The following is a 27,077-nucleotide window of genomic DNA, read 5'->3' as shown; positions in this document are numbered from 1 at the left end:
AGAGGACTTTCCAGCGCGAGGTGGGGTTTCCCTCACTGGTGCGATGGGGGAACGCCTCACCTCACGTGACTTCCCTCATAGGACGGGAAGTCTTCGTCCGAAGGAGAGAGAGAGAAAGTCTGGGGGGGGTGAGGAGGCCTTCCTCAAGGACTTACGAGGAGTCAGCTTTGCCCTCGGAGAAGTTACCACGTTCAAAACTCCTCTTTTCCTCTTCAGTGGGGTAGAAGATGACAAGGATTTGTGGCCCAGGTCAGAGAAGACAGGCTTAAACGCCTGCATGACCGCTCTGACCAGTGTTGCAAACCAAGGCTGCTGGCTGACAGCTGCGCTGTCAGATACTCCCTCTGGAGGGAAAGGGATCGACCGATCCCTGGGAGGAGTTACCAAAGGAGGGTTTGCCTGAAACAAAGATGATGAAGGAGAAAAAACGTCCCTGGACCTTTCTGGAACCTTCCCCCCTGCCAGCGAGCACGCTGTTCTGCGCTTGCGGGGGGGGGGGGGAGAACACGACGATGACGACCTTGCCGTGCGCTGCCCTGCAGCTTCGCGCGTGGGTGGGGGTTGGTGATCGCGCTGGGGAGCGTGCTGGCGCTTGCGCGGTGGGAAATACCCTGGGTCGCACGTGGGTGACTGTTGGCGCGAGGGCGACGGTGCGCGCGGGCGAGCGATGGCGTGCAGGAGCGTGAGCCGGAGACAGCAGAGGGTGCGCAGAATGAAGGTTGCGTGCTCGTGCGCGCGAGGGTGAATGTTCACGCGCGCAGGGTCAGGCTGAATCTCTTGCGCGCGGGGGCGCATGAGTGCGCACATCAGGCTGGGGAGATGGGCATGGGACCGTGGGCGCGTGCGCAACCTCGTGGGCGCGAGTGGGAGACTGCGTGCGAAGGCGTGCTGGTGAAGGATGGCGCGCAGATGGAGAACGACGACGAGTTGGTGAGCGCTGGTGCGTTGGCGAGTGCTGACGAGCAGGGGAAGAAATTAACTTCCCTACTGCGCCCAGATCAGAAGATCGTGGGCTCGCAGAAGATTGTTGCCGGGCAGGAGTGTGCTGGCGCGTTGGTGAGGACTGGCGCGCAGGAGAACAATGGCGCGCATGGCGCGCAGTAGGTTGAAAGCACGCAGTAGCGCGCTGGTGATCAGGAGAGCGCTGGCGCGCAGGTGAGCGCTGACGCGCAGGTGAGCGCTGACGCGCAGGTCAGCGCTGGTGCGCTTTAACAGGAGCATCTTCTGTAGATGAGCGCTTGCGCGCAGAAGAGCGCTGGTACGCAGGCGAGCGTTGGCACGCAGGCGAGCGTTGGCGCGCAGGTGAGCGCTGGCGCGTAAGGGAAGTATGTGCCAACTTGCGCATACGCCCTTGTTGCCCCGAAGGGACCGTTGCATGTTTCACAACAGGATGTGTCGGCGCCCACAGCGCATCAGCAGCCAGGAACGGCGACAGCAGGTCAGGTCTGACGGTAGGAAGGTCGACGTGTCCTTTGTAAGGACGACCTTCCACCGAAGGAGATCGCGAACGATCTGCAGAGAGGTCCAGGGTTGTAGCTGGGAGAGTTGGAGAACGATGGCGAGGCTCCTCTGCGGTGGACTGCGGCTGAGACGATGAACCGAAGAGGCGCCTCGTCACACCCTTGAGAGGTGACGGAAGGCCTCTCCGGCGAAGAGGAAGGCGGGCTTTACGCCGTTTGCGCCCTCTGGGGGCCGTAGGGTCAGCGGGCTGACCGTCAGCAGTCCTCCGAAAAGGAATCTCTGTGAGTGAACTCCCCCGAGGGGGAGAATCACCGGCAGGAGAGACTGTTGGACTTAGTTCCTCCCCCGGAGGATGAGCGGAGGGAGGAACTAAGCCTTCAGCTACAACAGGTTGTTCAGGTGCAGAGGTCTGAGATACCGCATCCGAAGCCTCCGTCACCACAACGTCGACGATAGACAGAGGATCAACCTCTGCCAAAGTCGGCGATTGTTTGACAGCGGCCCCCAACCGGATCATGTCAAACAAAGCTTCCTTGGAGGGCGAACCCTCAAGCCCCAAGGAAGACCAAAGCTGAAATAAATCATTATTGCACAAATTAAGATTTAAATCCTCCCCGCGGGAGGAGGAGGAGCTGCCTTGCTATGGGAGGCAACTCCCTCTCCCGAACCCCGAGATTGGGGAACAGAACTATGGCCTACGCTACTACTCGACAGTTTTTCAGAAGAAACCGATCGAGCGGGAGCTTCGGAGGAGGTTTGGGCAACGGAAGAAGAGCTCTTGGGATTTTCTCCTTTCAAAGAAACCTTCGAAGGAGAAATATCCCGTTTGGACTTCTTCTTCTGTCGCCGAGAAAACCTCTCCCACTGGGAGGTAGACCACTCCCTACACTCACCATACTTATTAGTTCTATCACACCGCTAGCCCCTACAATAAGGACAAAGGGTGTGAGGGTCCGTATCGACCGCCGACATAAACGTGCCCCAAGGGCGGTCGGGTAATCCAGGACACTTTCGCATGATAGCAGAGGCCAACTTCAAACACACCTGAGAAAGGAAAAGCAAAAAGCATTAAATAGCAGTCAGAAAGGCGAGGGTGAAAGCAGACACGTCCGACTGCTACCCGAGCCGAGAGCAAAGTGAGCTCAAGCACAGGTGTGTGGGGGGGGGGGGGGTAGCAAGCCACCCTCCCTAACCCCTGCTAACTACCGGTGGGGTAGTAAACCCTCTTTAAAATTCTAATGGCTCATCATTTCAGCTACGCCGAAAGTAATAAACCCTATTAAATAGCGTGGTTTGTATGTCAGTTACGGAACAATTCCCTATTTCCTTATAACTTTTCTCCTTAACAAATTTTCATATGCTTTGAAATCCTGAATTTCAAAGTATGATATACTGGTACTTTTTCACATATATATTGCACTTCAATGGCCGATCCCCCTTTGCCTTAATACCTAAATTGGTTTCGGTTTATATAATTGGTGCAATGGACCCCAACCTGGGGTCTACGGTTGCACCTCTTATATTCCACTAGCCTTGTATTCGTGGGCTCTTTTCAAGATGGTCCCCGTTCCCTTGATGGCAGCAATCTGTACCTCATTTATGCTTGGTTATTGCCTAAAGGTATTCTCATGTTTTCTTCATAAGTCCTGTTGCCCCCACCACCACAGGTATTATTCCTATTTCTTTCAGTTCCCATGTATTTTTCAGGTTGTTCTTTAGTTCTTGGTACAGTATATTGTTACTTTTTGCCTCAGCTCCATTGAGGCCATAATCACTGGGCACTGTCCCATCTATTATATTTCTTTTTTTTTCTTTACTCCAGATCACAATATCAGGTCTTATATCACTTCCTTCTATATATCTTCGTGTTGGAATTATCTTATCATAAAATATGGAAATGGTCCTGTTAGAGGTAACTGAATCTGGTTCATGCTCCCATACTTTATCGTTTACTTCAATTTTGTATTCTTCATATATTTTCCCAATAAATATATTTACAGATCTTATTGTGGCGAGTTGTGTAGTGACCATCTGCAAGTAGGGTTTGGCAGGCTGAAGCCAGATGACCAACACTCAACTGCTGCATGACAAAACCCACACTGGTCATTTCCTGATATACCTGCCATTTTCTTGAAGCTGTATGTTAGGAGGCCTTGGTCTTGTGGTCCTATTTCTCCACCAAAACCTGAATTTCTATTCCTTACCCATCTGAGTGACTCTTCTTTATCTATGTAACCTTTTTCCAGTTTTTCTTGGAATCTTCCTCCTCTCCTCCTGTGGTGTGAATACTATAATGTCTAATGAGATTACTTTTCCGAGAAAATGCTTTGTCACAGACATTGCACTTGAATGACTTCTCACCAGTGTGAATTCTATAATGATTTGTGAGATTATTTTTCTGAGAAAATGATTTGTCGCATACATTACACTTAAATGGCTTCTCCCCAGTGTGAATTCTATAATGTTTTGTGAGATGACCTCTCTGAGAAAATGCTTTGTTACAGACATTGCACTTGAATGGCTTCTCCCCAGTGTGAATTCTATAATGTTTTACGAGATTCCTTCTGTGAGAAAATGCGATGTTACAAACATTGCACTTGAATGGCTTCTCCCGATTGTGACTTCTATAATGACTTGTGAAATTCCCTCTGTGAGAAAATGCGATGTTACAGACATTACACCTGAATGGCTTTTCTCCAGTGTGAATTCTGGAATGACTTGTGAGATTTGCTCTGTGAGAAAATGCTTTGTTACAAACATTGCACCTGAATGGCTTCTCCCCAGTATGAATTCTATAATGCTTTATGAGATGAACTTTCTGAGAAAATGCCTCATTACAGACATTGCATTTGAATGGCTTTTCCCCAGTATGAATTCTATAATGTTTTGTGAGATTACTTCTGTCAGTAAATGCTTTGTTACAAACATTGCACTTGAAAGGCTTCTTCGGGGTATGAATTCTATAATGTACTATGAGATCATTTTGCTCAGAAAATATTTCACCACAGTCTCTGCATGTAAACTGGCTTCCCGCGTCAATTAGCATGCGAGTGTTGAGGTTAGCTATTTCACTGGACTGTTTCCCATCCTTCTTTCTCATACCAACAGCAGTGTTGATTTTGGGATCATCTTTCTGGAATAAATATGTGTCACAGTCACTGTTATCAATCTTCTCTTCTTTTATTTGATTTTCCTCTCCATAGGCTTCCCCTTTGCCACATTCTTCTTTCAAACCTATTTCTGTCCATAAAGAGGTATTTACACTTTCATCCTCTTTGTTGGCTTCCTTTTGGTATCTTTGCAAATCCTCCTCACTCGCTGATACATCACAGTCGTAAGAATATTTCATGTCGTCGTCGCTGGACTCAAATATTTCTGGCTCTGCTTTGAATTCCATATCTGGATCCATGAAAAGAGAGTCATCATCATAGACCCCCACATTGTTAGGAAAATCATTATTTTTCAGCTTGACTGCAGAGAGTGAAGACGAATCTCCACTCTCACTTTTTATTGGAAATTTTATGGATTCAGAATTCCTCAAACTTTCTCTATCACAAGATGACATCTCCTTAGATATTATTTTAAACAGCTAACAAGGAGAGATTTAATTCTTAACTACCTATTCTGAGTGACTATACTTAAAGACTTCCTATATATGAACCAACATGGACCCTTCTTCCATTTTCTCAGTCCTGTATCTCTTGCAGATAAATTCAGTAGTTTGAACAATTTTGCCACAAGAGTTGGATGATTATTTCCTTAGGGAAAAAGTCTGAAATAATAAAGAACAACAGCAATTGGAAAAGGGAAAGGTGAATATGCTTGAGTTTTCTAAAATCTAAGCACAACTTTCTGGACTGTAAAATTCCTAAATGTGCATAACAGACTCTTTATTCTATTCTCTTCTCCATTTGTTCTCAAACAGTTTATGCATCTAAAAATCCCTTCCCTCCCCTTTATATATTTCAGAGTGCAGAGCATGTCCTGTGAGGCCATCAGTTACAATGAATACACAATACAGTTATTCAACTCGTAATCCTTTTCCCTAAACAAACAGATAAAATATTTTAGAATTTATATTAATTTATTTAGCAATACAAACCTGAGTCCTTTCAAAAAGAATATGTCTTCAGCAGAGCTATGTCCTTTAAACGGATTTTGACGTAGGAAAAATCTATTTTTTGGGTGAGATAGCCATGTCGTCCTGATGGAAGGTCCTTCCGGCAGCTTCCTACTGTATAATATTACTGCGAGTGATATTACAAGAGAATTACCGTCAGGTATCACAGGGTTCTAACCCCTGGAACGACTATCCTAAGATATCGTGTATAATCAGGGATGTATCCAAAGATAACCATAGATATCTGCACCCCAAACAGACTGAACCCAGTCTAGGAATCTAAGGAGGAGGGTAGGCGAAGAGCCGTTACATATTCTCTCCCTTCATAGTACTGTCTGTCTTTGATGAACTCATTCCACATAGCAGCGTAACTACAGTACCATGACAAGAGGCATCCGACGAGGCATCGGGGAGGGACAACGTAACGGATGGGCCACCAGGACAACATGGTTATCTCACCCAAAAATAGATTTTACCTACGTCAAAATCTGTTTTCTGGGCTCGAGCCATGTCGTCCTGATGAAAGTGTACCAGAGAATCCTCTATGCCTCGGTAGAAAGCATGAAAGAGAGAGATCCCAATACCGAAATGCACTTACGGGATTACTCCGTCAAGGCATAGGTATGACTCTCAACTATATATCCCAGAACAGTTCGGAGGCAGTATTGACAAGCATGATGGTCCGACAAGGAGGCAATAAGGACCAAAGGAACGCCATCCGCAATTGGAAAATCACCTGAGTCTAGTGTCGGGAACCCTAAGGAACCTGAAACTAAAGGAGGCATCATAGGTGAGGCGTATGGAACCAAAACCCGCCAGGAGACTAAATCCAATTAAGTTCAGGAAGAATAATAATGAGAAGGCACACTAAAGTTATCGCCGCCACGGTAATTATAATCCTAATAGTAGGGCATAAAATAGAAAGGCATGTTTACTCACAAGAATCAGTGCCAAGGTTAACGAGCAACCATCATTAACTGCATATGGAAAATTCTTGTACAAATTCAATACATCCCGTCCATTCCCAGATATAAGGTAACATTAGGGGACAAATACATGACATAAGGAACCATAGGGAACTTATGACAAGATAAACCTGATCAATAGACACATGATCCCGCCTGTACAAAAAAGGGGTAATCACCCGAATCAAATGAGATATAGCATTTTTGGTCAAGCCATGTCGTCCTGATGGAAATTTCTTCATAGTAGCTTCCTAGGTTATATTTAACTACAGTGATATACCCCAGAATTCTAACTCCTGGCGCGAATATCCCTGGCTTTCGCCTTTAGGGATATCGTATGATATCAGAGGATGTATTCTTGACACGCCACATAGCTATCTACACCCCTAATAGCGTTTACGCTTCGAGAGGGGAAAGTGGCAAGAATTGGAGGAGAGCCGTTATTAAGGCATCGCTCTACCCCTACTGTTGATTACCTGAATGACGTCACGTCTGGGCGCCATCTTATTGTTCCTTCTTTTGTAGCGAGCCTTACTTGGTGTTTCCCAGTGTTCTCACGCTATTTTTTGGATTATTTTCTACTATGATGCTTTCTCCAGCCTCATCTGCCTCTGGAAAGTTGAGTATTATCTTTATTTTGTATAAATGTAAGCTCTTGCCAGTTTTTTCCTCGATTCAAGGTTTAATTAACGTAGCAAGAGCTGTTGCCTAACCGGAGGCGTCATGGATGCTGACGTTCGCTATGCATGTGTCATTTAGTCAGCCGGAACGACCTTCCCGGTATATTTCGCTTTAATAAATTTAGCCATTTAGCCTTCATTGCTAGGAAATTCTTATATTATGCCGATAGTATCGTGGTTTCGGCGATTTAGGTAACCGATCCTCACTTACGCTAAGGTTCCTAGCCTAGGCGTCTAGCCTTTGCTTTCATGCATGATATAGTATTCCTAGTGTGGTAATTCATTGAAGCTTTCGGCAATATTTTATACATATAAGATATTACTGCAAAAATTTTCCTCTTCCAAAGATAGTATATGAGAGAGTTTCGGTGTTTTAGGTAATCGATTCTCACCGCTTCTAGGCTACTAGCCTAGAGGCTTTAGTATACTTTCATACATGTCCCCGATTGCTCTTGTATCGCCTTATTTAAGTGGAGACTGATACCTCATAGTCTTTTATAAAGTGATACTAATCTCCCTAGGAGATTTAAGAGCAATCTCTTCTCCCTTTGAGTTAACCTAGGCTGGACCCTAGTCAGATTTGCCTTGAATGGCATTCAGGAGAATCTAGACTAGGGTGTTTCTACCCCTTCCCTTAACCGCAAATTCTGGTTTTGGGTTTGGTCAGAACATCAGAGTATTCCGTCTGTGGTCGGTTGCCGACTGGCAAGGTAAATTGAATTCCCGGGTCAGGTTAGACTACCGACGCAGGAGGCTAGACCTCCCTAGGCCTCACCTGAAGGCATTATATATGATGCCTCCTCCCTGTGGCCTAGCAGACAGTCCTGTGCTGGCAGAACCTAAACTGAAAAATAGAATTCTTCTATTGCTTGGGGGACTCCGACACTAGACTCTGTTCCTACTGTCTGAGACAGCAACGAGGGTGCCGGTAGGTTGTGGGATTGGCTCGGGTTTTCTGTCGGCTGCTCGGATGTGCCGGCTGCTGGCGGAGACCCTAACCCCCTGTCGAGTGTTCTTCAGTCCTCTCTTGGTCTGCCTTCCATAACCCTGCCGGCAGAGATCGGTGAGGTTGTGGTTGGATGGAAGCCTTAATGTTGCATTTCCCCCTTCCATTTGAACCCTCATTCCAGATGGAGGGCAGTACTGTAAGGCTGAGCCTTTACACGCCCCCTCATCCAAGCTTTCTCTCTTTCTTACCACTAGTATCCTGGGTCCCAACTGGCTGCCGGCAGCCGGCTGGACTGCAGACCGCTGACAGATTGTACTGTCACCGGCTGGTATGGATGGCCGACGGTCGACGACCCACTGGCAGCCGGTGATCCATCGGCTACCTGCCGGCAGCTATGCTAACTGCCGGCAGCCGGTCGAACAACTGTCTGACGACATATCTCTCGCCGCCGGCTGACGGAGACCGCCGAATGTCGGCAGCCTCCCTGTGGCTGGCGACCTACAACAGCCGGCGGTCTGCCGCCCATTACCACTAGAAGGCACTACACCTTCTAACTTAAACCCAGGAACTAACATGTCGGCGTATGCCGACAGGTACTGCAGCATATGACTGTACAGTGGTCAGTATAATTGCGATACAGATCAGAATGCAATCAGAAAACCACGGTATAGTTTGTACGGTAGCCCATACATTTTCTAACCTACACTGTGTTTCATGGGCAGCCTACTGTGAGGCCACCTGATATAAAGAAAGTGAGTTCTTTCTTTAATTTACAGTGATCACTAAATTCAATCCCCAATATTGAATTCCAGAAGACGGTGTTAAGTTACACCTCTATATATCCTGAAGGATAAAGATCTAATAAATTTTCTATCTTTAGAAATACCCTGGAATTCAATTTTGAGGGAAGTCATAGCAGTTGGCTTAACAGGAAACACACGTAGGTGTCTTTCCTTCTTCCTTTCTAGCTTACCTATCCTAAGCTAAATATATACATAACATTGTATAATGAAATTTGTGAGATAATTTACCGAATACTCATCTGCCTCTCCTTTCTTTACAGGAGGACCTTCCGAAGTGGGGGAACCACTTCTGAAATGTCCGCAGCAAGAACTTCTGCAGCCATGGTCTATGCAGGACGCACGCGCGCTGCGCAGCGACGTCAGGTTCTCTGAAGTATTGAGATCCCCAGGTATCGGACGTTTGTTCCAATCTGGTTACTGAGGCTTTTGATGACCAAAAGTCTACTGAGTCAAGGGATGCAGCAAGAGAGAAGCTGCGTAAATTGGTCAGGGATTTTCAAAAGAATACCACCGGGCCATACCTTCCTAATGAAAAGATGAGGGCCTGTCTTTTCCCTATGGCATCTTCGGATGCAGTAATCCCGCAACCTCATACAGAGGTCCCCCTCGTACAGATTCCGATAGAATCTGATGTATCGGATGCCATGAAGGACATCCAGTTAGAAGACATCATGTCAGTTGTTTCAGAAAACACTAAACGTAGTCTACTTGCCGAAGATCAGGAGCAAGAGTCTGTATTGGCTCCTGAGACCGACGACGAAGGAACCGAAATAGTTTTGGTTTCATCAACTCCGGTGGCAGAGCCCGTCCCCTTGACCTCTTCTGCCCCTCAATTGGCTGACATAAGTCAAACGTTGACTTCTATCCTCTCTATGTTTCAGGATTTAAAGAAGCAGTCAACCGAGAAAGAAGCTGCGCTACTGTCGGAGATGCACCAACTCGTAGCTTCTCGTGTAGCTCCAAAGAAGCTAAACGTTAAGGACCTTCCCCCTTTCTTGGACGTCAATCCATGGAGGCATGCTGAGCACATGCCCATGTCAGGAGGTAAGATCTTCCTTTCCGACAAGCTGGGCATAGTCTCAGTCGAAGACGTGGAATTCTGGCCCAGTAAAGGGGCCTACCCAGACTGCTACGTTCATCTGAGGACGGAACCTCCTTCGAAAGAGGAGACAGAGCCGAAAGAGGTCATAATCCGTGACCTCCTCAAAGCTCAGGCCTTGTTTACCAGCACGTTGAAGGAGAAGGCCTTTACTAGCTTCAAAGTGCCGGCTCTGAGTAAGAAGCACCCATCCTTCATTGCTTCTTCTACCCGTGCCTTCCCCTTTATGGAAAAAGGGTTTAAGGCGGCCTTAAAGGCAGTCGAGGCGGGAAAACCTTGCCCCACACTCGAAGAGTGTAGGTCGTTCTCCCTTGCCCTACCATCAAACGATGCTGACTGGAAGGATGTTTTTAGTACCTTCTCAGTCGGGAAGTTAGAGGCTGACATTGCCGGATGTCAGTTCGGTGAATACCTCCCTAAGTTGTCAGACTTTCACCTGCGTCGGGAGCAGGAAACGAAAGTAAAATTGCCGCCTCAATGTCTCTTCAAATCGGACTGGAGACGATAGCAAGCGTCTCCCCATCCCCAGATATGTACATGGTCTTTGCCAAGGCTCACTTAGCAACAATGACGAAGGACCTGTACAACTTCATCAAAGCCAGACGGGCTTGTAGAGAGTTCATGTTAGCCTCGGCTGCGGTGAGACACGAACCAAGGAAGTTAATATCCTCCAACATCTGGGGTAAAGACCTCTTTCCAGGTGAAGTGGTCAAAGAGGTTGTCGACAAAGCTGCCACGGAGAATAGAAATATTCTCCAAAAGTGGGGCTTGTCGACGAAGAGAAAGTCTTCACCAAATGAGGGTCCCCAATCTAAAAGAAAGACTAAGAGGCCAAGAGTGCCCTCTCGCCCACCTAGACAACAATAACTTCCCGTGGCCACGGTGTCCCAGACGGTGGCAAAATCACCCACCACGTGCCAATTGGTACCCCAGCAACTAGCGGCAACTTGCCTGTCTTTACCACGGCCTTTGAAAGGCAATCCACGACCTTTCGGCTGAAATCTAGAGGTTCCTTTTGAGGCTCCTCTAGACGCCCCTCAAGAGGCAGGGGCAACAAAGGCGGACGTGGCCAAGGAGGCAAGTCCTCCAACCAGCACTCCAAGTGATATGCTTCCGGTAGGTGGGAAACTCTTCTCTTTCTGGGATCGTTGGACCTTCGATCCCTGGGCCCACAGCCTGATCAAAAACGGACTAGGTTGGAGCTGGAACACAACTCCACCGACTTTCCCTCAATTCTTCCAACACTCAACCCCCATTCCGGAAGAATATGTGCAAAAACTCTTAGACAAGAGAGTCATAAGGAGAGCAAGTTCCAGGGAAGGCTGTTTTGTGTTCCGAAGAAAGACTCGGAAAAACTCAGTGTCATTCTGGACTTGTCACCACTCAACAAGTTCATAGTGAACCACAAGTTCAGGATGCTTACTCTTCAACACATAAGGACCCTACCGCCCAAGCAGGCATACACAGTCTCCATAGACATGGCAGACGCATATTGGCATGTCCCAATCAATCGACAAGTTTCCTCCTACCTAGGATTCAAGCTGCAAAAGAGACAATACGTCTTCAGAGCCATGCCCTTCGGACTAAACATAGCCCCAAGGGTATTCACAAGGCTTGCAAACGCAGTCATTCGTCAACTACGCCTAAAGGGAGTTCAGGTGATAGCCTACCTGGACGACTGGCTGGTGTGGGCAGCATCCGAAGCAGAATACACGCAAGCCTCCAAGGAAGTGATCCAGTTCCTGGAACATCTAGGATTCAAGATCAACTTGGAAAAGTCTCGACTATCTCCAGCTCAAAAGTTCCAATGGCTTGGCATTCATTGGAACTTACAGTCACACCGCCTCTCCCTTCCATCAAAGAAGAGGAGAGAGATAGCGGGATCTGTCAAGAGAATTCTACGATCCGACCGGATATCAAGACGGCAACAAGAGAGTGTACTGGGCTCCCTCCAGTTTGCCTCAGTGACAGACCCAGTGCTGAGAGCAAAATTAAAAGATGCATCAGGAGTCTGGAGAAGATACGCATCAAACGCTCAAAGAGATCTGACAAGACCGATACCAACTCGTCTGCGATCACTTCTCAAACCATGGTCGGAGGCCAGGCACCTAAAGAAGAAGGTGCCCTTGCAACCAACTCCACCCTCGGTCACCGTTCACATGGATGCCTCAAAGGAAGGATGGGGAGGCCACTCCCACCAACGGAAAGTCCAAGGAACCTGGTCCTCTCTCTTCAAGACCTTACACATCAACATTCTGGAAGCCATGGTAGTTTTTCTATCGCTGAAGAAACTGAAGCTTCGCTGCTCGATCCACATCCGACTGGTCCTGGACAGCGAAGTGATAATGAGATGTCTAAACCGGCAAGGTTCGAGATCGTCCCAAATCAACCAAGCGATGTTGGCCATCTTCCGCCTGGCGGAAAAAAAGAAATGGCACTTATCAGCAGTTCACCTTCAAGGGTTACGCAACCTGACGGCAGACGCTCTATCCAGGCTCACGCCGATAGAGTCAGAATGGTCCCTAGACGCAAGATCATTTTCCTTCATCTTACGCAAAGTCCCAGGACTGCAGATAGATCTCTTCACAACGAGCGACAACAAGAAGCTACCCCAAAACATAGCCCCGTACGAGGATCCTCTAGCGGAAGCAGTAGACGCGATGTCCCTAGATTGGAACAGATGGTCCACGATTTACCTGTTCCCTCCAACCAACCTCCTGCTAAAGGTCCTCAACAAACTGAGATCCTTTCAGAGAACAGCAGCGATAGTGGCTCACAAGTGGCCCAACAGCATCTGGTTCCCTCTGATAACGGAACTGCGACTGAAGCTGGTCCCGTTGCTGGATCCAGTTCTGACTCAACAAGTGCAGGAGTCGACTGTCTCCGCTTCATCACAGAAAACCCGAAACCTTCATCTCATGATTTTCTCGCCTTAGCAGTCAAGAAAAGGTTCGGGATTTCGAAGGACAGTATAAACTTTTTAGAAGAATATTAGTCGAAATCTACTAGAAGACAATACGAGTCTTCCTGGAAGAAATCGGTTGCCTTTGTCAAGGCAAATAAACCAAATGAAATCTCGACAGATTTCTGTTTATCATTCTTTATTCATCTCCATGAACAAGGTTTAGCAGCCAACACGATCTTTACGTGTAAATCTGCCTTGACTAGACCCTTGCTATATGCCTTCCAGGTGGACTTCTCTAACGAAATCTTCAATAAGATCCCTAAGGCCTGCGCTCGGCTTAGGCCCGCAGCACCCCTGAGGCCCATTTCTTGGTCCTTGGATAAGGTTCTTCATTTAGCCTCAACCCTGAACAATGAAGATTGCTCTTTGAAGTATTTGACCCAAAAAGTTATATTCTTATTTGCTCTAGCCTCAGGAGCCAGAGTTAGCGAAATAGTCGCCCTTTCGAGGGATGAGGGCCACATTCAGTTCACAGAGTGTGGAGAACTGAATCTCTGTCCTGACCCAACGTTTCTCGCTAAGAATGAGCTGCCCACCAAAAGGTGGGGTCCCTGGAGAATCTGCCCTCTGAAGGAAGAAGCATCCCTCTGCCCAGTGGAATGCCTAAAGGTCTATCTTCGTAGAACTTCAGACTTTAGGGGAGGACAGCTTTTTAGGTTGAGAAACCTCAGGTTCGACATTATCTTTGAAAAAATTAAGGGGGAAGGTCACCTATTTCATTCGCAGAGCGGATCCAGACAGCACACCCGCAGGTCATGATCCGAGAAAAATTGCTTCGTCTCTGAACTTCTTTCAAAATATGAATTTTGAAAGTCTTCGCTCGTATACAGGATGGAAGTCATCCAGGGTTTTCTTCAAACACTACGCGAAGCAAGTGCAAGAGATCAAGCACTTTGTGGTGGCAGCAGGTAGTGTACTAAAACCTGCCGCTTGAATACTGCGAGGAACAGTACACTAATCAGGACTTTTGGTGAAGGGTGTACATGATCCCTCCCTAAGGAGTGACATGTTTAGTGAAGTATCACTGTAGTGACACTATGGACTGTTCTAAGTATAAAGGTGAAAGAAGCATAAAAGACTTACACATGTGCTATGTGTATAACTACGGAAGTGTTTATAAACTGTAACGATAGAAATAAGGAAACATGAAATATTACAATATTTCCTTTTAAAGTGGCTTAAAGTTTCTTTTCAGGTGAAAAAAGTATTTCTGTTATTACCATTTTAATTATGCTTTCCACAATATTTCCAATTTTTTTTTATATTATATTATAAAATGCACTTTAACCTTGTTATATATTGTTTATCAATAAACACATATCTGAATTTTGCATCTCTTTTCACACCAAAAATTCTAAATAAATAAAGGTGCCAGAGCAATTAATTTTATCATCTTATATTGAAAATATATCCGGAACAGATACAATATCTGTTCTAGAGCTAGCTAACCTCATAATTATGTGTTTTTATCAGGTATCAGTCCCTGGTTACGACTGATTTCATATACCTGATTGTATTACTGACTTATACAATTTTCCTATATAGATGAAAACCTGTCTACCTTGCTTACAACACACCAAGTAGACCAGGGGAGGTGTCAGTAGTCAATGCATACATTTGTTCCTTTCAGAATACAAACTCTGTTTTACAAAGTATATGATGAGACCAATATACCGGTTTGTTAGCTAGATTGTTCATATGATCTTACAATCCTCGAGTTCTTCCTAGAGTCTACCATGACTCTTCCCTGTAGGGGGCAGGAAGCACTGACATAGTCCATGATCAGCTGAAGTGGTGTATGACGGTAACACCATGTGTCTCTAGGTCTAGATGACCAAGGAAAATTTATCTCGCGGTTATTGGCACTAATGGGAAACCCACAGATACATTAATGCTCTGGTAAACTTCCATCAGGACGACATGGCCTGACCCCAAAAAACGGATTTTGAGCGAAGCGAAAAATCAATTTTTGGGTGAGGTAGCCATGTCGTCCTAATGAACCCAACCTCCTTTTATAAAAGCTGAATGAATCCCTCCCCAAAGTACTGTATCTGTAGCACCTCGCTAACGCTACAAGGAATAACAAGATGGCGCCAGGACGTGACTTCATACAGGTACTCAACAGTAGGAGTAGAGCGATGCCTTAATAATGGTTCTCCTCCAATTCTTGCCACTTTCCCCTCTTGAAGCGTAAACGCTACTAGGGGTGTAGATAGCTATGTGGCGAGTCAAGAATACGTCCTCTGATATCATGCGATATCCCTAAAGGCGAAAGCCAGGGATATTCGCGCCAGGAGTTAGAATTCTGGATACCTTAAGTAAAATTCTCTGGGATATATCACTGTAGTTAAAAATAACCTAGGAAGCTACTATGAAGGAACTTCCATCAGGATGACATGACTACCTCACCCAAAAATAAATTTTTCGCTTCGCTCAAAATCCGTTTTTGGGGCCCTTACCTTTGTAGGGCCGAAAGGTGGTCGAGTGCCTTTCAAAGCCTGGATTAAATACAGGTGACTGGCTACCAGCTGATGAGAGACCATCTGGAAGGTGGTTTACGGCTGGACTACCATTTGAGGCACCGTGGTCATGGTCACGGTCGGAAATTGTGCAGTTCTAACAATGATCTCCTCTTTGAGGAAATGCCCTACTTTTGGAGCAGGTTCCTACTCTCCGTGGTGGCTTTGGTAATGACCTCTTGGACCATTTTCCATGGGAAAGGGTCTATGCCCCAGATGATGAAATCAGTTTTCTGGTTCGTGTTTCACCATTGCTTCGGCCAACACATGCTCTCTACCGGTCCTTTTTTGACCTGAGAGGAGCCTACAAATCCATCACAAGGGTGGGCCGTTATTAAAGTCCTGCACACATTTCTAAGCAGTTCTGATGAGACAGGGAGGCGGCAAGACTATCTTTCGTCTCCAGTTCCCTTCTCAAAGGATGGTTTGGCAACTTTGGAAAGTTCTCTTTAAACTGCTGGCCTGCTATCTCCAGATCCAACCTCGAGACGGAGAAGGATACATGTACCTCTTTCCACTTCTCTTCGCAGGTGGGCGTAGCTAGAGATAATGGTTTGCATATCTCTAAGATTGGGCAGAGTTTTCCCTCTTTGACTGCTCTCATGACACAGTCTAGGGCTTTCCCCGAAAGGGGGAAGGCTCAGGAGGAAGGAGCAATGAAGGTTGGATGCTTCTTGCTCAATACTGAGACTTTGGAGTTAGTATATCCGGCCCCTTTCTGGGTCTTGGTAAGGATGGCTTGTGCCTTGTCATGTTTCAGGACAATGACTTCCTTCGGTATAGTCTCCTCACGGGATGTAGATTCATCTCGCAGTTTCACGTAGCAATCTGGGTACGCTAAAAGCTGGGCCAGAATTGTAGCTCTTCAAGGGGATTGGACCCCAACTTCTAGGAGATATAAAGCTTCCCATTCAACATGGGCACGTGTTCGTCTACCTCCAGGAGTTGGTTCGGAGCAGTGAGGGAGGTCAGATATTTTAAGGGGCTTAGCGGAGCCCCTGGAAGCGCCAGGGCGTTTCCTTCCCTTTACCTCTCTCTTCATCTCTTTGAGATCTTGCTTATTCTCCTCTCGTTTCTTCCGGAACAGTGTCAGCGTCTGCTGGATCTACTCTAGGAGCGTTTCGCTCCTGCTGACCTGTCTAGACAGTTGGGGAGTTGGGTCTGAAGAGGTTGACGGCATAAGTTGATATGCCGCCACAGTGAGCTGAGGGACCTCAGTCACTGTCAAAACAGATCCTTCTTCCTCCGTGGGTGGTTGAACCACTCCTTATTAAGGGCCTTCTAGCAGTAGGTCCTGTCCGGTGTCAGAGGACACCTCTGACATCCGATCTTGGTGGATGTCCAAGCTTTGTAGTGCCTGTTGATATCCGTGTCCACTGTCCGTTGGATAGAGGGATGCTGGACCTGTGCCTGAGGCACAAACGTATTTGATTGAGCCTTAGGGAACAGTAGGCACTTCAAAGATTTGTTAGGTACGTAAGGTCCCAGAGAGTTCTTCTGGAAACCTCATGCTCACCTTTGGTGGGTTTCCCTTGCTGTATCCCTTGTCTCCGTAGTGTCAGGGATATCTTTTACAAAGCCGTCAGTCAGCAAGGTCAGGCGATTGGAGTGGCCCTTCGGGTCCCTGAACCTTAGGGATCCAGATACGATGCCTTAGGGGCATAAAACCTGTACATCGTATGCCCACAAAAGTCCTTACTCTTGTGGTTGCAGAATACAATTGTACACTTCGCCATTGGCTCCTCCTGTAAGGGAAAAAAAAGGGTGAATAAGTACTAGGTTGTTTATATCATTGATATAATATATGCTTAAAGTACGGGTCCCAATACCTCAGGGATCCGGATAAGAGGCAACAAGGGGCATGAGACCTGCACATCTTGTGGCCACAAAAGTCCCTACTTTTGTGGTTGCAGAACAAGAATCTGCACACTTCACCTTAGCCTCCTCCTGTAAGGAAAGAAAGAGTGAAATGAGTATAGGGTAATTTATCTCATTGATAAATTTACACATGCATAAATAAGGGATTTTGACGTAGGAAAAATCTATTTCTGGGCGAAGGACCTGTGCCGCCCAGTGAATAAGCTCCATTTAGCACTTATTCTTAGGTAATTTACTGCTAAATATACCAGAGAAAAAATGTAAAGGAGTGCTAGGTTAACTAGCTCGCTCACCTATTGGTGTCGGTATAAAATTGGGCGTATATTCCAGAGGTCCCGCACTATTTAGATTAATCCACGACAGAGAACCCCAATAGAGGAGAGCCGTTCAACCTCACTCGGTACTACTAACAATGCATCCGCTCAGAACCCAACTCCTTAGCACCCAAAGTTTGGGGACTCCAAGGGAGAGGAGCTGGGAGGGTTCACTGGGCGGCACAGGTCCTTCGCCCAGAAATAGATTTTTCCTACGTCAAAATCCCTTTTCTGGGCTCGAACCTGTGCCGCCCAGTGAATCTATACAAGAGAAAAATGTCACCAAACTTGCAAAATAAAGGAAATAACATAAGCGTAAGAGAAATACAGGATGCTTTAATCAGAGATGAGTACCAAAAAACAATTATGAGGGTATCTTAAATATGAACATAAATCCAATAAGGTAGGTATAATAATGCCGTGAGTGATAATATATACAGATACTCAGGAGCATAAAATTTACAAATATAATAACAGTATTCAGGTGCGAGACCAACGAATACAATAGGGTATAAATGAGGCAGGTAAGAGGGAGAGATAAAGAGTCAAGGCATTAACCTGTGAGTTACTCGGGAGTAACTACGCTCCCTGCGGCTACTGTAGAAAATTTTAGGGCTTCCAAATGTTTAAGGTAGTGTTTCTTGAACACTGACGGTGATTTCCACCCTGTATACCTGGAAAGGTCTGTAAAATTCATGTGGTGAAAGAAGTTCACCGAGGTGGCAACCGCCCTGATATCATGTGCAAGAGGAAAAGAGTCAGGGTTAGCTTGTTTAATAAAATACAAAATTTGTTGCCTGATCCCTTTAATAGTAATGGTACCGCCTTGTTCTCTAACGAATAGAGGCCCCGAGGAGTTAGAGGAGGTCCGGGATAAATAAGACCTAAGAGTAGTGACAGGGCACAGCGACGGATCTTGCGTGAGGGGAACAATTTTCCAGGAGGTCCATCTGTTTTGAGGGTCTTCATTCTTAGCCAAAAAGAATTTGTTAGGAGAAAGAAGGACCTCTCCTGAAGGCAGAAAGTCAATATGACCCGGGTCTCTCGACAAGGATGCCAATTCAGAAATTCTTGCCCCGGAAGCCAAGCTCACTAGGAAAAGTGTTTTCCTGAGAAGGGGCATGTAATCACAAGAACTGTTAATGGTATCAGAAGCCAATTTGAGTACGTCATTAAGGAACCAGGTCACCGGGGTAGGACGAGTAACCGGTTTCAGTCTGGCACAAGCTTTCGGAATTGAAGCTAACAAAGAGTCGGTTAAGTCTATGTTAAAACCCACTAGGAAGATCTTTTTCAGAGCCGATTTAATAGTGGTGATAGTATTGGCTGCCAGACCTGATTCTAATAAAGATCTAAAGAAAGTGACTGTAAGGTTCAAGTTCATACAGTTCACGTCTGAGTCTATTAAAAATTTTGCCAACTTTTTAACTGCAGAGTCATACTGGCGGATGGTGGAATCCCGTTTATCCGATTCTAGGAACAAGGTGTTTTGAGGATCAATATTGGCACCATGCATAGCCGCAAACTTCATAAAGTCCATAAAGTTAGGGCGCTCTGAATGTTTGAGAAAGCGTACACAACGCGTGTTTGTACTATCTGAGACAGAACCGGATTGGGTATCGGGTGAGGGTATAGTCTCAACTCCCGCAGGAGAGGATACCAGTTGCTCTTGGGCCAGTTGGGTGCGACCAAGGCTACTTGTCCCTTGAAGGATCTCAGTTTGTCTAGAACTTTCAGCAAAAGATTCACCGGGGGAAAGAGATAAATCTTTTCCCAGTTGTCCCAATTCTGTGACATGGCGTCTGTGGCGTAAGCCTGAGGGTCTAGATTGGGAGCCACATATACTCTCAATTTGTGGTTGGATTCCGTGGCGAAGAGGTCCACTTGGAGACCGGGAACCTGAGAGAGAATCCACCGAAATGACTTTAGATCGAGTGACCATTCCGATTCTAGAGGGGAGGTCCGGGACAGGGCGTCTGCCACTACATTCCGGACTCCCGCCAGGTGGACAGCTGAAAGATGCCAACGGTTCGAGGCTGCTAGGGAGAATATGGCTACTAGAACATGGTTCAGAGGCCCTGACTTTGACCCGCCTCTGTTGAGGCAGCGGACCACCACTTCGCTGTCGAAGACCAGACGAAGGTGTTGTTTCTTGGGAAGAGCGAGACGTTTCAGGGTTAGAAGAACTGCCATGGCCTCTAGCACATTGATGTGAAAATGGCGGAACAAGGGAGTCCAAAGACCTTGAACTTTCTTGAGCTGAGAATAGCCGCCCCAACCTGATAAGGATGCGTCTGTGTGAATGATTAATTCCGGAGGCGGAAATCGAAGGGGAACTGACTTTGACAGACTGTTTGCTCTTGTCCAAGGAAGAAGTCTTTCCCGTAGAATGGGAGGAAGGCGGACTTTCCTGTCCCGGAGCTTCCGGTTCGCCCTCGAACGCCAGACACGATTGATATCTTTCAATTTTGCCTTCAGAAGAAGATCCGTCACTGAGGCAAACTGAAGGGACCCCAGAATCTTCTCTTGGAGTCGTCTGGAACTTACTTTGTCTTTGAGAAAGCGTTTGGTGTTCCTTGCAATCTCTAACCTCTTGGGTCTGGGAAGACACAGAGTATGAGATATAAGATCCCATTGCAGGCCGAGCCATTGGAACTTCGATTTTGGAAGAAGACGGGACTTCTTGAAGTTGATCTGGAAGCCTAGAGATTGAAGATAATGGATGACTTTGTGAGTGGCTTTTAGGCAATTTTGGGAGGTGTCTGACCAAATGAGCCAGTCGTCCAGATAGGCTACTACTTGAATCCCTTGATTCCTGAGTTCCTGAACAGCGACTTCTGCTAGCTTTGTGAAGATCCTTGGGGCAATGTTGAGCCCGAAAGGCATCACCTTGAAGGAGTAACTTTTGTCCCCTAAGCGAAAGCCTAGGTACGGACGGAAGTGTCTCGCTATCGGGACGTGATAGTAGGCGTCTGTAAGATCGATAGAGGTGGTGACGGCCCCACGGGGAAGTAAGGTCCGCACCTGCGAGACGGTAAGCATTCGAAACTTGTCGCATTGAATGGACAAGTTGAGAAGGGATAGATCTAGAATCACTCTTCTCTTGTCTGAATCCTTCTTCGGGACACTGAACAGCCGACCTTGAAACTTCATATGTTTCGTTTCTTGTATGGCGTTCTTTTGTAAAAGATCCTGGACAAATTCGACCAGGTCCGGAGTGGAATGTTGACGAAATTTGTTCGGAGGAGGAGGTCCTTGAATCCAACTCCACCCCAGTCCCTTGGAGATGATACTGAACGCCCAGGGACTGAACCTCCATTTGTTGCGGAAGGCATAGAGCCTCCCCCCTACCTGCTGCACCTCAGTATTGGTTTGAGGAGTTGCCTCCACGTCCGCCTCGGAAGTTCTTTCCTCTGCGAAAGGCTCTTCCCCTGCCTTTGTTCTGGTTAGAGCCACGGTGGTAGCCTCTACCTCTACCATAACTCTGGGAAGAGCTATGAGCCTCGTAGGACTGGTTAAAGGCAGGGGAAGTGGCGGAGGCACCAGAAAGCTGGCTCTTAGGTAGCAGAACGGTGACATAGTCATCCGAAGGAGCCTGAGAGGTGGAAGGCTGTGCAGGGACAACAGAAGATGGAGGAAGAGGCAGCCGGAAGTTGGATGAAGCACTCTGTTGTTGCCTGAACTGGGTGGAGGTATATGGTCTAAGCTTCTTCCTACCCCGGGCTTGATAATTTGCGGGGTCATACTTGCGTTTAGGGGTCAAACCCCAACGGGCTTTAAGGCTCTGATTAACCCTAGTGGCCTCCGCCAAGACTTCCTCTACGAGATCCTCAGGGAAGAGATTTGAACCCCAACAGGAGGACCGGATGAGTTTATTAGGTTCATGCCTAATCGTCGCCTCAGCTAGAACATGCTTGCGACATCTGCGTTTAGCAGTAGCGAAGTCATACAAGTCATAATATAAAGACTGTAACGTAGCCTTGTTGAGAGACTTAAAAATACTCTCCGTATCGTAAGTCAAGGCTATCGACTCCGTGGATGTGGCCAGGTTTAGAGTACGGGCCACACGTAGGCGGGAATCATATTCCTGTTTAATGAGGGATTCCGGGAGACGGGGAAGCTTCTCACTAAACAAGACTGAGGCACAGTCTGCTGCAAGCTTGCCGGAGGTAAAGGTGGTATGGACGTTGTCCCAACACTCAATACCTGAGGGAAGAAGGAGGGAGATTGGATCCACCTCTCGGATGGGAGGCAAGGGCTTCTCCTCCAGAGCATATTGAAAGGCAAGCTCTGCCACCTTATTGACGCATGGAGTCAAGGTGTTCTTGTCCATTAAGAACATCGTAAAGGAGCTTTTATAAGGCGTCAGCATGGTGTTAGTGCAGCCGATGTCATTCAAAAATCTGGCCCAAACAGATTGGGCTTGCTCCTTCGGGAAGATGACCGTCTCTTTGGGGACCTTGTCTAATCGGACTAAAGCTTCCTCGGTAAGTCTGGCATAACCATGAAATGGAAATGCCAGACCCGGAGGAAAGAATTCAAAGTCCTCTAGAGGACGAGTGCCAAGGCCCTCCAGAGTCAACATTCCGTCTGAGAACGGGGAATGAAGAGCCATCCGCCAGGGGTTGTTCTTGGCAAACGGCGGGAGCTTAGAGGCATCCGGGATGAGAGAGCTTTGGACTCTCTCCGGAGCTCCTTGCTCTAAAGCCCCAATTCTCTGACCGAAGTTAGAGAACATCGTGTCCATCCTCGACTGCATCTCCGAAACCAACTTTGCCTGCATCTCCGACACGATGCGAAGCATGGCTGATTCGGAAAGGCCCGGGCTAGCAGCAGGAGGGGCGGAAGGAACTCCCGGGTCGTGAGACTTAGAGGAGGAACCAGAGGTCTTTGAAGACGGGTTCGTACAATGTTTAGAGCCATGAGAAGTCTTGTGAGGCTTGCGAGCTTTGGGTAAGGTCCTTGAAGTAGACTTATCCTTAGGGGGAACCGGGTATGAACGTTGAGACGAATCACGGTCCCCAGAAAATCCAAGAAAAGAAGAGCGATCAGAAGAAGAAGAAAGAGCGGGGCTGAGGATAGGAATCTCAGCGCCGGACACACTTGCCTCACTTACCACCCCACCTGTATCCGGCTCGTCTAGCAACATTGGTTCGACGTCCAGGTTCATGGAGGCAACATTGTCCTCCAGACCTCCGGGGGCGTCCGATGGATCTTGCTCTGGGTCGATGAGACCCGTTATAGTGGCATCAATGTGGGCAATGATGGGAGCTGCCACATGCCTAGCCACAGCAGCTGAAGACTTGGCGTTGGGGTAAACCATGGTGCAGTAGTCCTCAGATAGGACGTACGGCCGCTTAGACTTCACATTCCGGGCAAACCCACCAACCCACACCTTCAGTGTGGCCCGAGCCGCAGACTTTTGCTCCGGGGATGCCTGAAATAATAGTGGGAATTATAAAAGGGAGACTCCCAATGGTCCTTCAAGACCATAGATATCTTACTAATAGTAAATAAAATAAGAAGGCAATATAGCCAACGGGACTCACCGAGTCAGATCCAAGGGTAGTGATGAGGTCGAAGCAAATCACACAGTTATCCGGGTGCCATACCACAACGTCTTCCAGTTGAACCCCACAAGGGGCGTGAGATCGGCAGACGGAGTGGCCACAAGGCTGGTGCAGAACAGCTGCACAGGCCGGCGTCAGACAATGCACCATCTATAAAAAGAATAGTATATGAGAAACTGTAATTCTCTTAAGTAGGGGTGGGTCTGGAGGACCCGGGCCTAACATAGGTCTAACACAAGATTAGAGCTTAACTGTACTATTCTTTAAGTAGGGGCGGGTCCGGAGGACCCGGGCCTAACATAGGTCTAACACAAGAATAGAGCTTAACTGTACTATTCTTTAAGTAGGGGCGGGTCCGGAGGACCCGGGCCTAACATAGGTCTAACACAAGATTAGAGCTTAACTGTACTATTCTTTAAGTAGGGGCGGGTCCGGAGGACCCGGGCCTAACATAGGTCTAACACAAGGTTAGAGCTTAACTGTAATATTCTTACATAGGGGCGGGACCGGAGGTCCCGGGCCTAAACATAAGTCTAACTTGAAACTAAAGTATAGCAATCCATTCCGGTCAAGCCGGGAGCATAAAAAAGGATGCAATAACAAGGAATTAAGACACATGGTGTCTGATTTCCCGGGGCGGGGTAGACCCCGGGCCGGGAAATAAAGGTATATCCAATACCAATTCCTTTAGGGACTCCGGGGTAGTGATCTGTCATATATAATCATCATAGGAAATGTTATAAAATAATAGGGGGGCGGAACTGTAGCTAAGAACTGCCAATCGAACCCGGAGGGTTTCGTATAACATAAGCCAGAATGAAAAGTGAATATAAAATAGGGTGCACCGGGATCCAACTCTGTTGACCGGTGGCCAACCAGACTAGACAGAGACGAACCCGCCGGGCCACCCGGAGGACAAAGTCCATAAACACTTAACTACCCCCTCTAAAAGGAGGGAAGGCAACGGTCCCTTAGTGGAGGGGGGAGAAGCCTAGCCTCCCACCTAGCTAGAGGGGGAGGGTGGGGGAGGATCACGTGATACGAGGCAGCAGGGCTACCAACTGACGATCCCCAACCAGACAGATCAAACGGAGTAATGGCACAAATATTCATTATAATAATAATAATAGCGTTAAATTATATGAATAAACACACAGAAAATTTTTGGGCAAGGCATGCAACATAATAATTAAATCACAAAAGACACACCTGATGGCTAAAAATAACATTGCCGCCTTAGCACGAAGGTCGGCAGCCATAACGATACGTAAATGATATCGGCCCAAAAATTGAACCACGAGGATTCTAAACGCTAAATAATGAATATTCACAATAACCAATAATATTTGATAATAAAAATAATACACATAGTAACACCGCAAGTGAAAATTAAAAGCTCTCAAAAACAGGAGTACCAACTGTAGTGAAATCAAGCAAGATCGGTATGAACGAAGAGAATAAACTCCTATAATATAAATATTAAACGATCTAGGTTGCTCAAAACACAGTAAAACCCAGCTTGGTACTTAACTTAGACGGTGTCTCCTGGGAAACCGACGAAGAAGCCATAATTAAATGGAAAATAACCAAAAATCGAGAGCACAAGCAAAAATGCGGGTTACTTTACTCGTCGTGCTAAAAGGAGTTGGGTTCTGAGCGGATGCATTGTTAGTAGTACCGAGTGAGGTTGAACGGCTCTCCTCTATTGGGGTTCTCTGTCGTGGATTAATCTAAATAGTGCGGGACCTCTGGAATATACGCCCAATTTTATACCGACACCAATAGGTGAGCGAGCTAGTTAACCTAGCACTCCTTTACATTTTTTCTCTGGTATATTTAGCAGTAAATTACCTAAGAATAAGTGCTAAATGGAGCTTATTCTCTGGGCGGCACAGGTTCGAGCCCAGAAATGTTATTTTCATTATAAAATAAATTTTTTAACATACTTACCTGGTGGTTTTATATATATAGCTTACGTCTCTGACGTCACGGCAGAAAATTCAAAACTTCCGCCAATCGCCGATTGGATAGCCAGGTGTGCTACATGCGCGCCTCTAGCGAGGTACCTAGAAACCATTCCATCGGTATCCATATCTTCCATGCCTCTAGTCTCTAGAGGGGAGGGGGGGGGGGGATTTTAATTATATATAATCAACAGGTATGTTCAAAAATTTATTTTATAATGAAAATAACATTTTTAAACACAAGACTTACCTGGTGGTTATATAAATAGCTGATTAACACCTTTGGTGGAGGATTAGAGACAGCCAATATAGTTGGAATTCTGCTTAAGAGTTTAAATACAAAACAAACTTAAGGGTTCGTACCTGATAAGGAAGCTGACTTCAATGATACTCTGCCATTATGTCTGCTTTCCTTATAAGATCCAACGGTCCTCTCAGGGGGCTGAAGATCCCTAGGAGCTCCCAACCAGTGATCACACCTCTCTGTGACAGAGCCTCCTCTAATACCCATTTCCGAGGCACTCTCAAGGAACAAAATAGACCACCTGACAAATCAATGATTGCGGAAGACTGTCGCAATCTCCACAAGACAACCATAAAAACACCAAATAAGTTCCAAGAGGAGAACAGGTATTAGGATTATGGGAAAGTAGTTGTGGATTCTTCCCCCACCACTGTACCTGCTGCTACAAACGGTCCCAGAGTGTATCGGTCCTCATATAGAGTCTGGACATTTCTCAAATAGTGTGAAGTGAACACAGATTTGCTTCTCCAGAAGGTTGTGTCCATAATGCTTTGCAACGAATGATTTTGTTTGAATGCCACCGAGGTTGCCACAGCTCTCACTTCGTGAGTCTTGACCTTTAAAAGACTGAAGTCTGCCTCACTGCAATGAGAATGAGCCTCTTTAATTAAAAGCCTGATGAAGTATGACAGGGCATTCTTAGACATTGGCAAGGAGGGTTTCTTCACCGAGCACCACAGTGCTCCCGACTTGCCTCTTAACTTTTTCGTTCTGTCTAAGTAAAACTTGAGGGCTCTTACTGGACATAAAACTCTCTCTAACTCATTTCCAACCACGTCCACCAGGTGCAAAATCTGAAAGGCCTTAGGCCAAGGTTGGGAAGGGCGCTCATTCTTAGCGAGAAAACCCAACTGTAATGAGCAGATCGCTTTATTATTCTGAAAACCCACATTTCTACTGAATGCATGGACTTCACTAACCCTCTTGGCTGTTGCCAGACTAACCAAGAAAAGGTTTTCATAGTGAGGTCCTTCAGAGATGTAGAGTGCAGGGGTTCAAACCTGTCACTCATCAGAAATTTTAAAACAACATCCACATTCCAAGCTGGTGAATCTTGGTGCCGTTGCTTTGTTGTCTCCAAGGATTTAATTAGTTCTTGTAGATCCTTATTATTTGAAAGGTCCAGGTTTCTGTGTCTGAATACAGTCGCCAACATACTCCTGTATCCCTTGATAGTTGATGTAGAAAAACTTCGTTTCCTTCTCAGGAATAAAAGGAAGTCAGCAATTTGAGCTACAGAGGTACTGGAAGAGGAAACAGAGTTGACCCTGCACCATTCCCTGAAAATTTCCCACTTGGATTGATAGACTCTGATGGTTGAAGACTTTCTAGCTCTTGCAATTGCTCTAGCTGCCTCCTTCGAAAAGCCTCTAGCTCTTGTGAGTCTTTCGATAGTCTGAAGGCAGTTAGTCAAAGACTTTGGAGACTTTGATGGTGTCTTACCAGGTGGGGTTGTTCGAGTAAATCTACTTGCAAAGGGAGGCTT

The 27,077-nt window shown here is 46.6% G+C and overlaps 1 protein-coding gene across 1 annotated transcript in view; it reads right to left on the bottom strand.

The window, feature by feature from the left end:
* Nucleotides 1-3,297: 3,297 nt before the first annotated feature.
* Nucleotides 3,298-27,077, bottom strand: part of LOC137637716 (zinc finger protein 271-like) — a 113,834-nt gene continuing 90,054 nt past the window's right edge. Inside the window, exon 3 of the mRNA XM_068369864.1 lies at nt 3,298-4,431. Coding sequence (XP_068225965.1) covers nt 3,689-4,431 — 743 coding nt within the window. The 3' untranslated portion in view covers nt 3,298-3,688. The remainder of the gene's footprint in view (nt 4,432-27,077) is intronic.

Source organism: Palaemon carinicauda, unplaced genomic scaffold (assembly GCF_036898095.1).
Source record: "Palaemon carinicauda isolate YSFRI2023 unplaced genomic scaffold, ASM3689809v2 scaffold94, whole genome shotgun sequence".
NCBI classification, from domain to species: Eukaryota; Metazoa; Arthropoda; class Malacostraca; order Decapoda; family Palaemonidae; genus Palaemon; species Palaemon carinicauda.
This window is presented reverse-complemented; position numbering and strand designations above follow the sequence as displayed.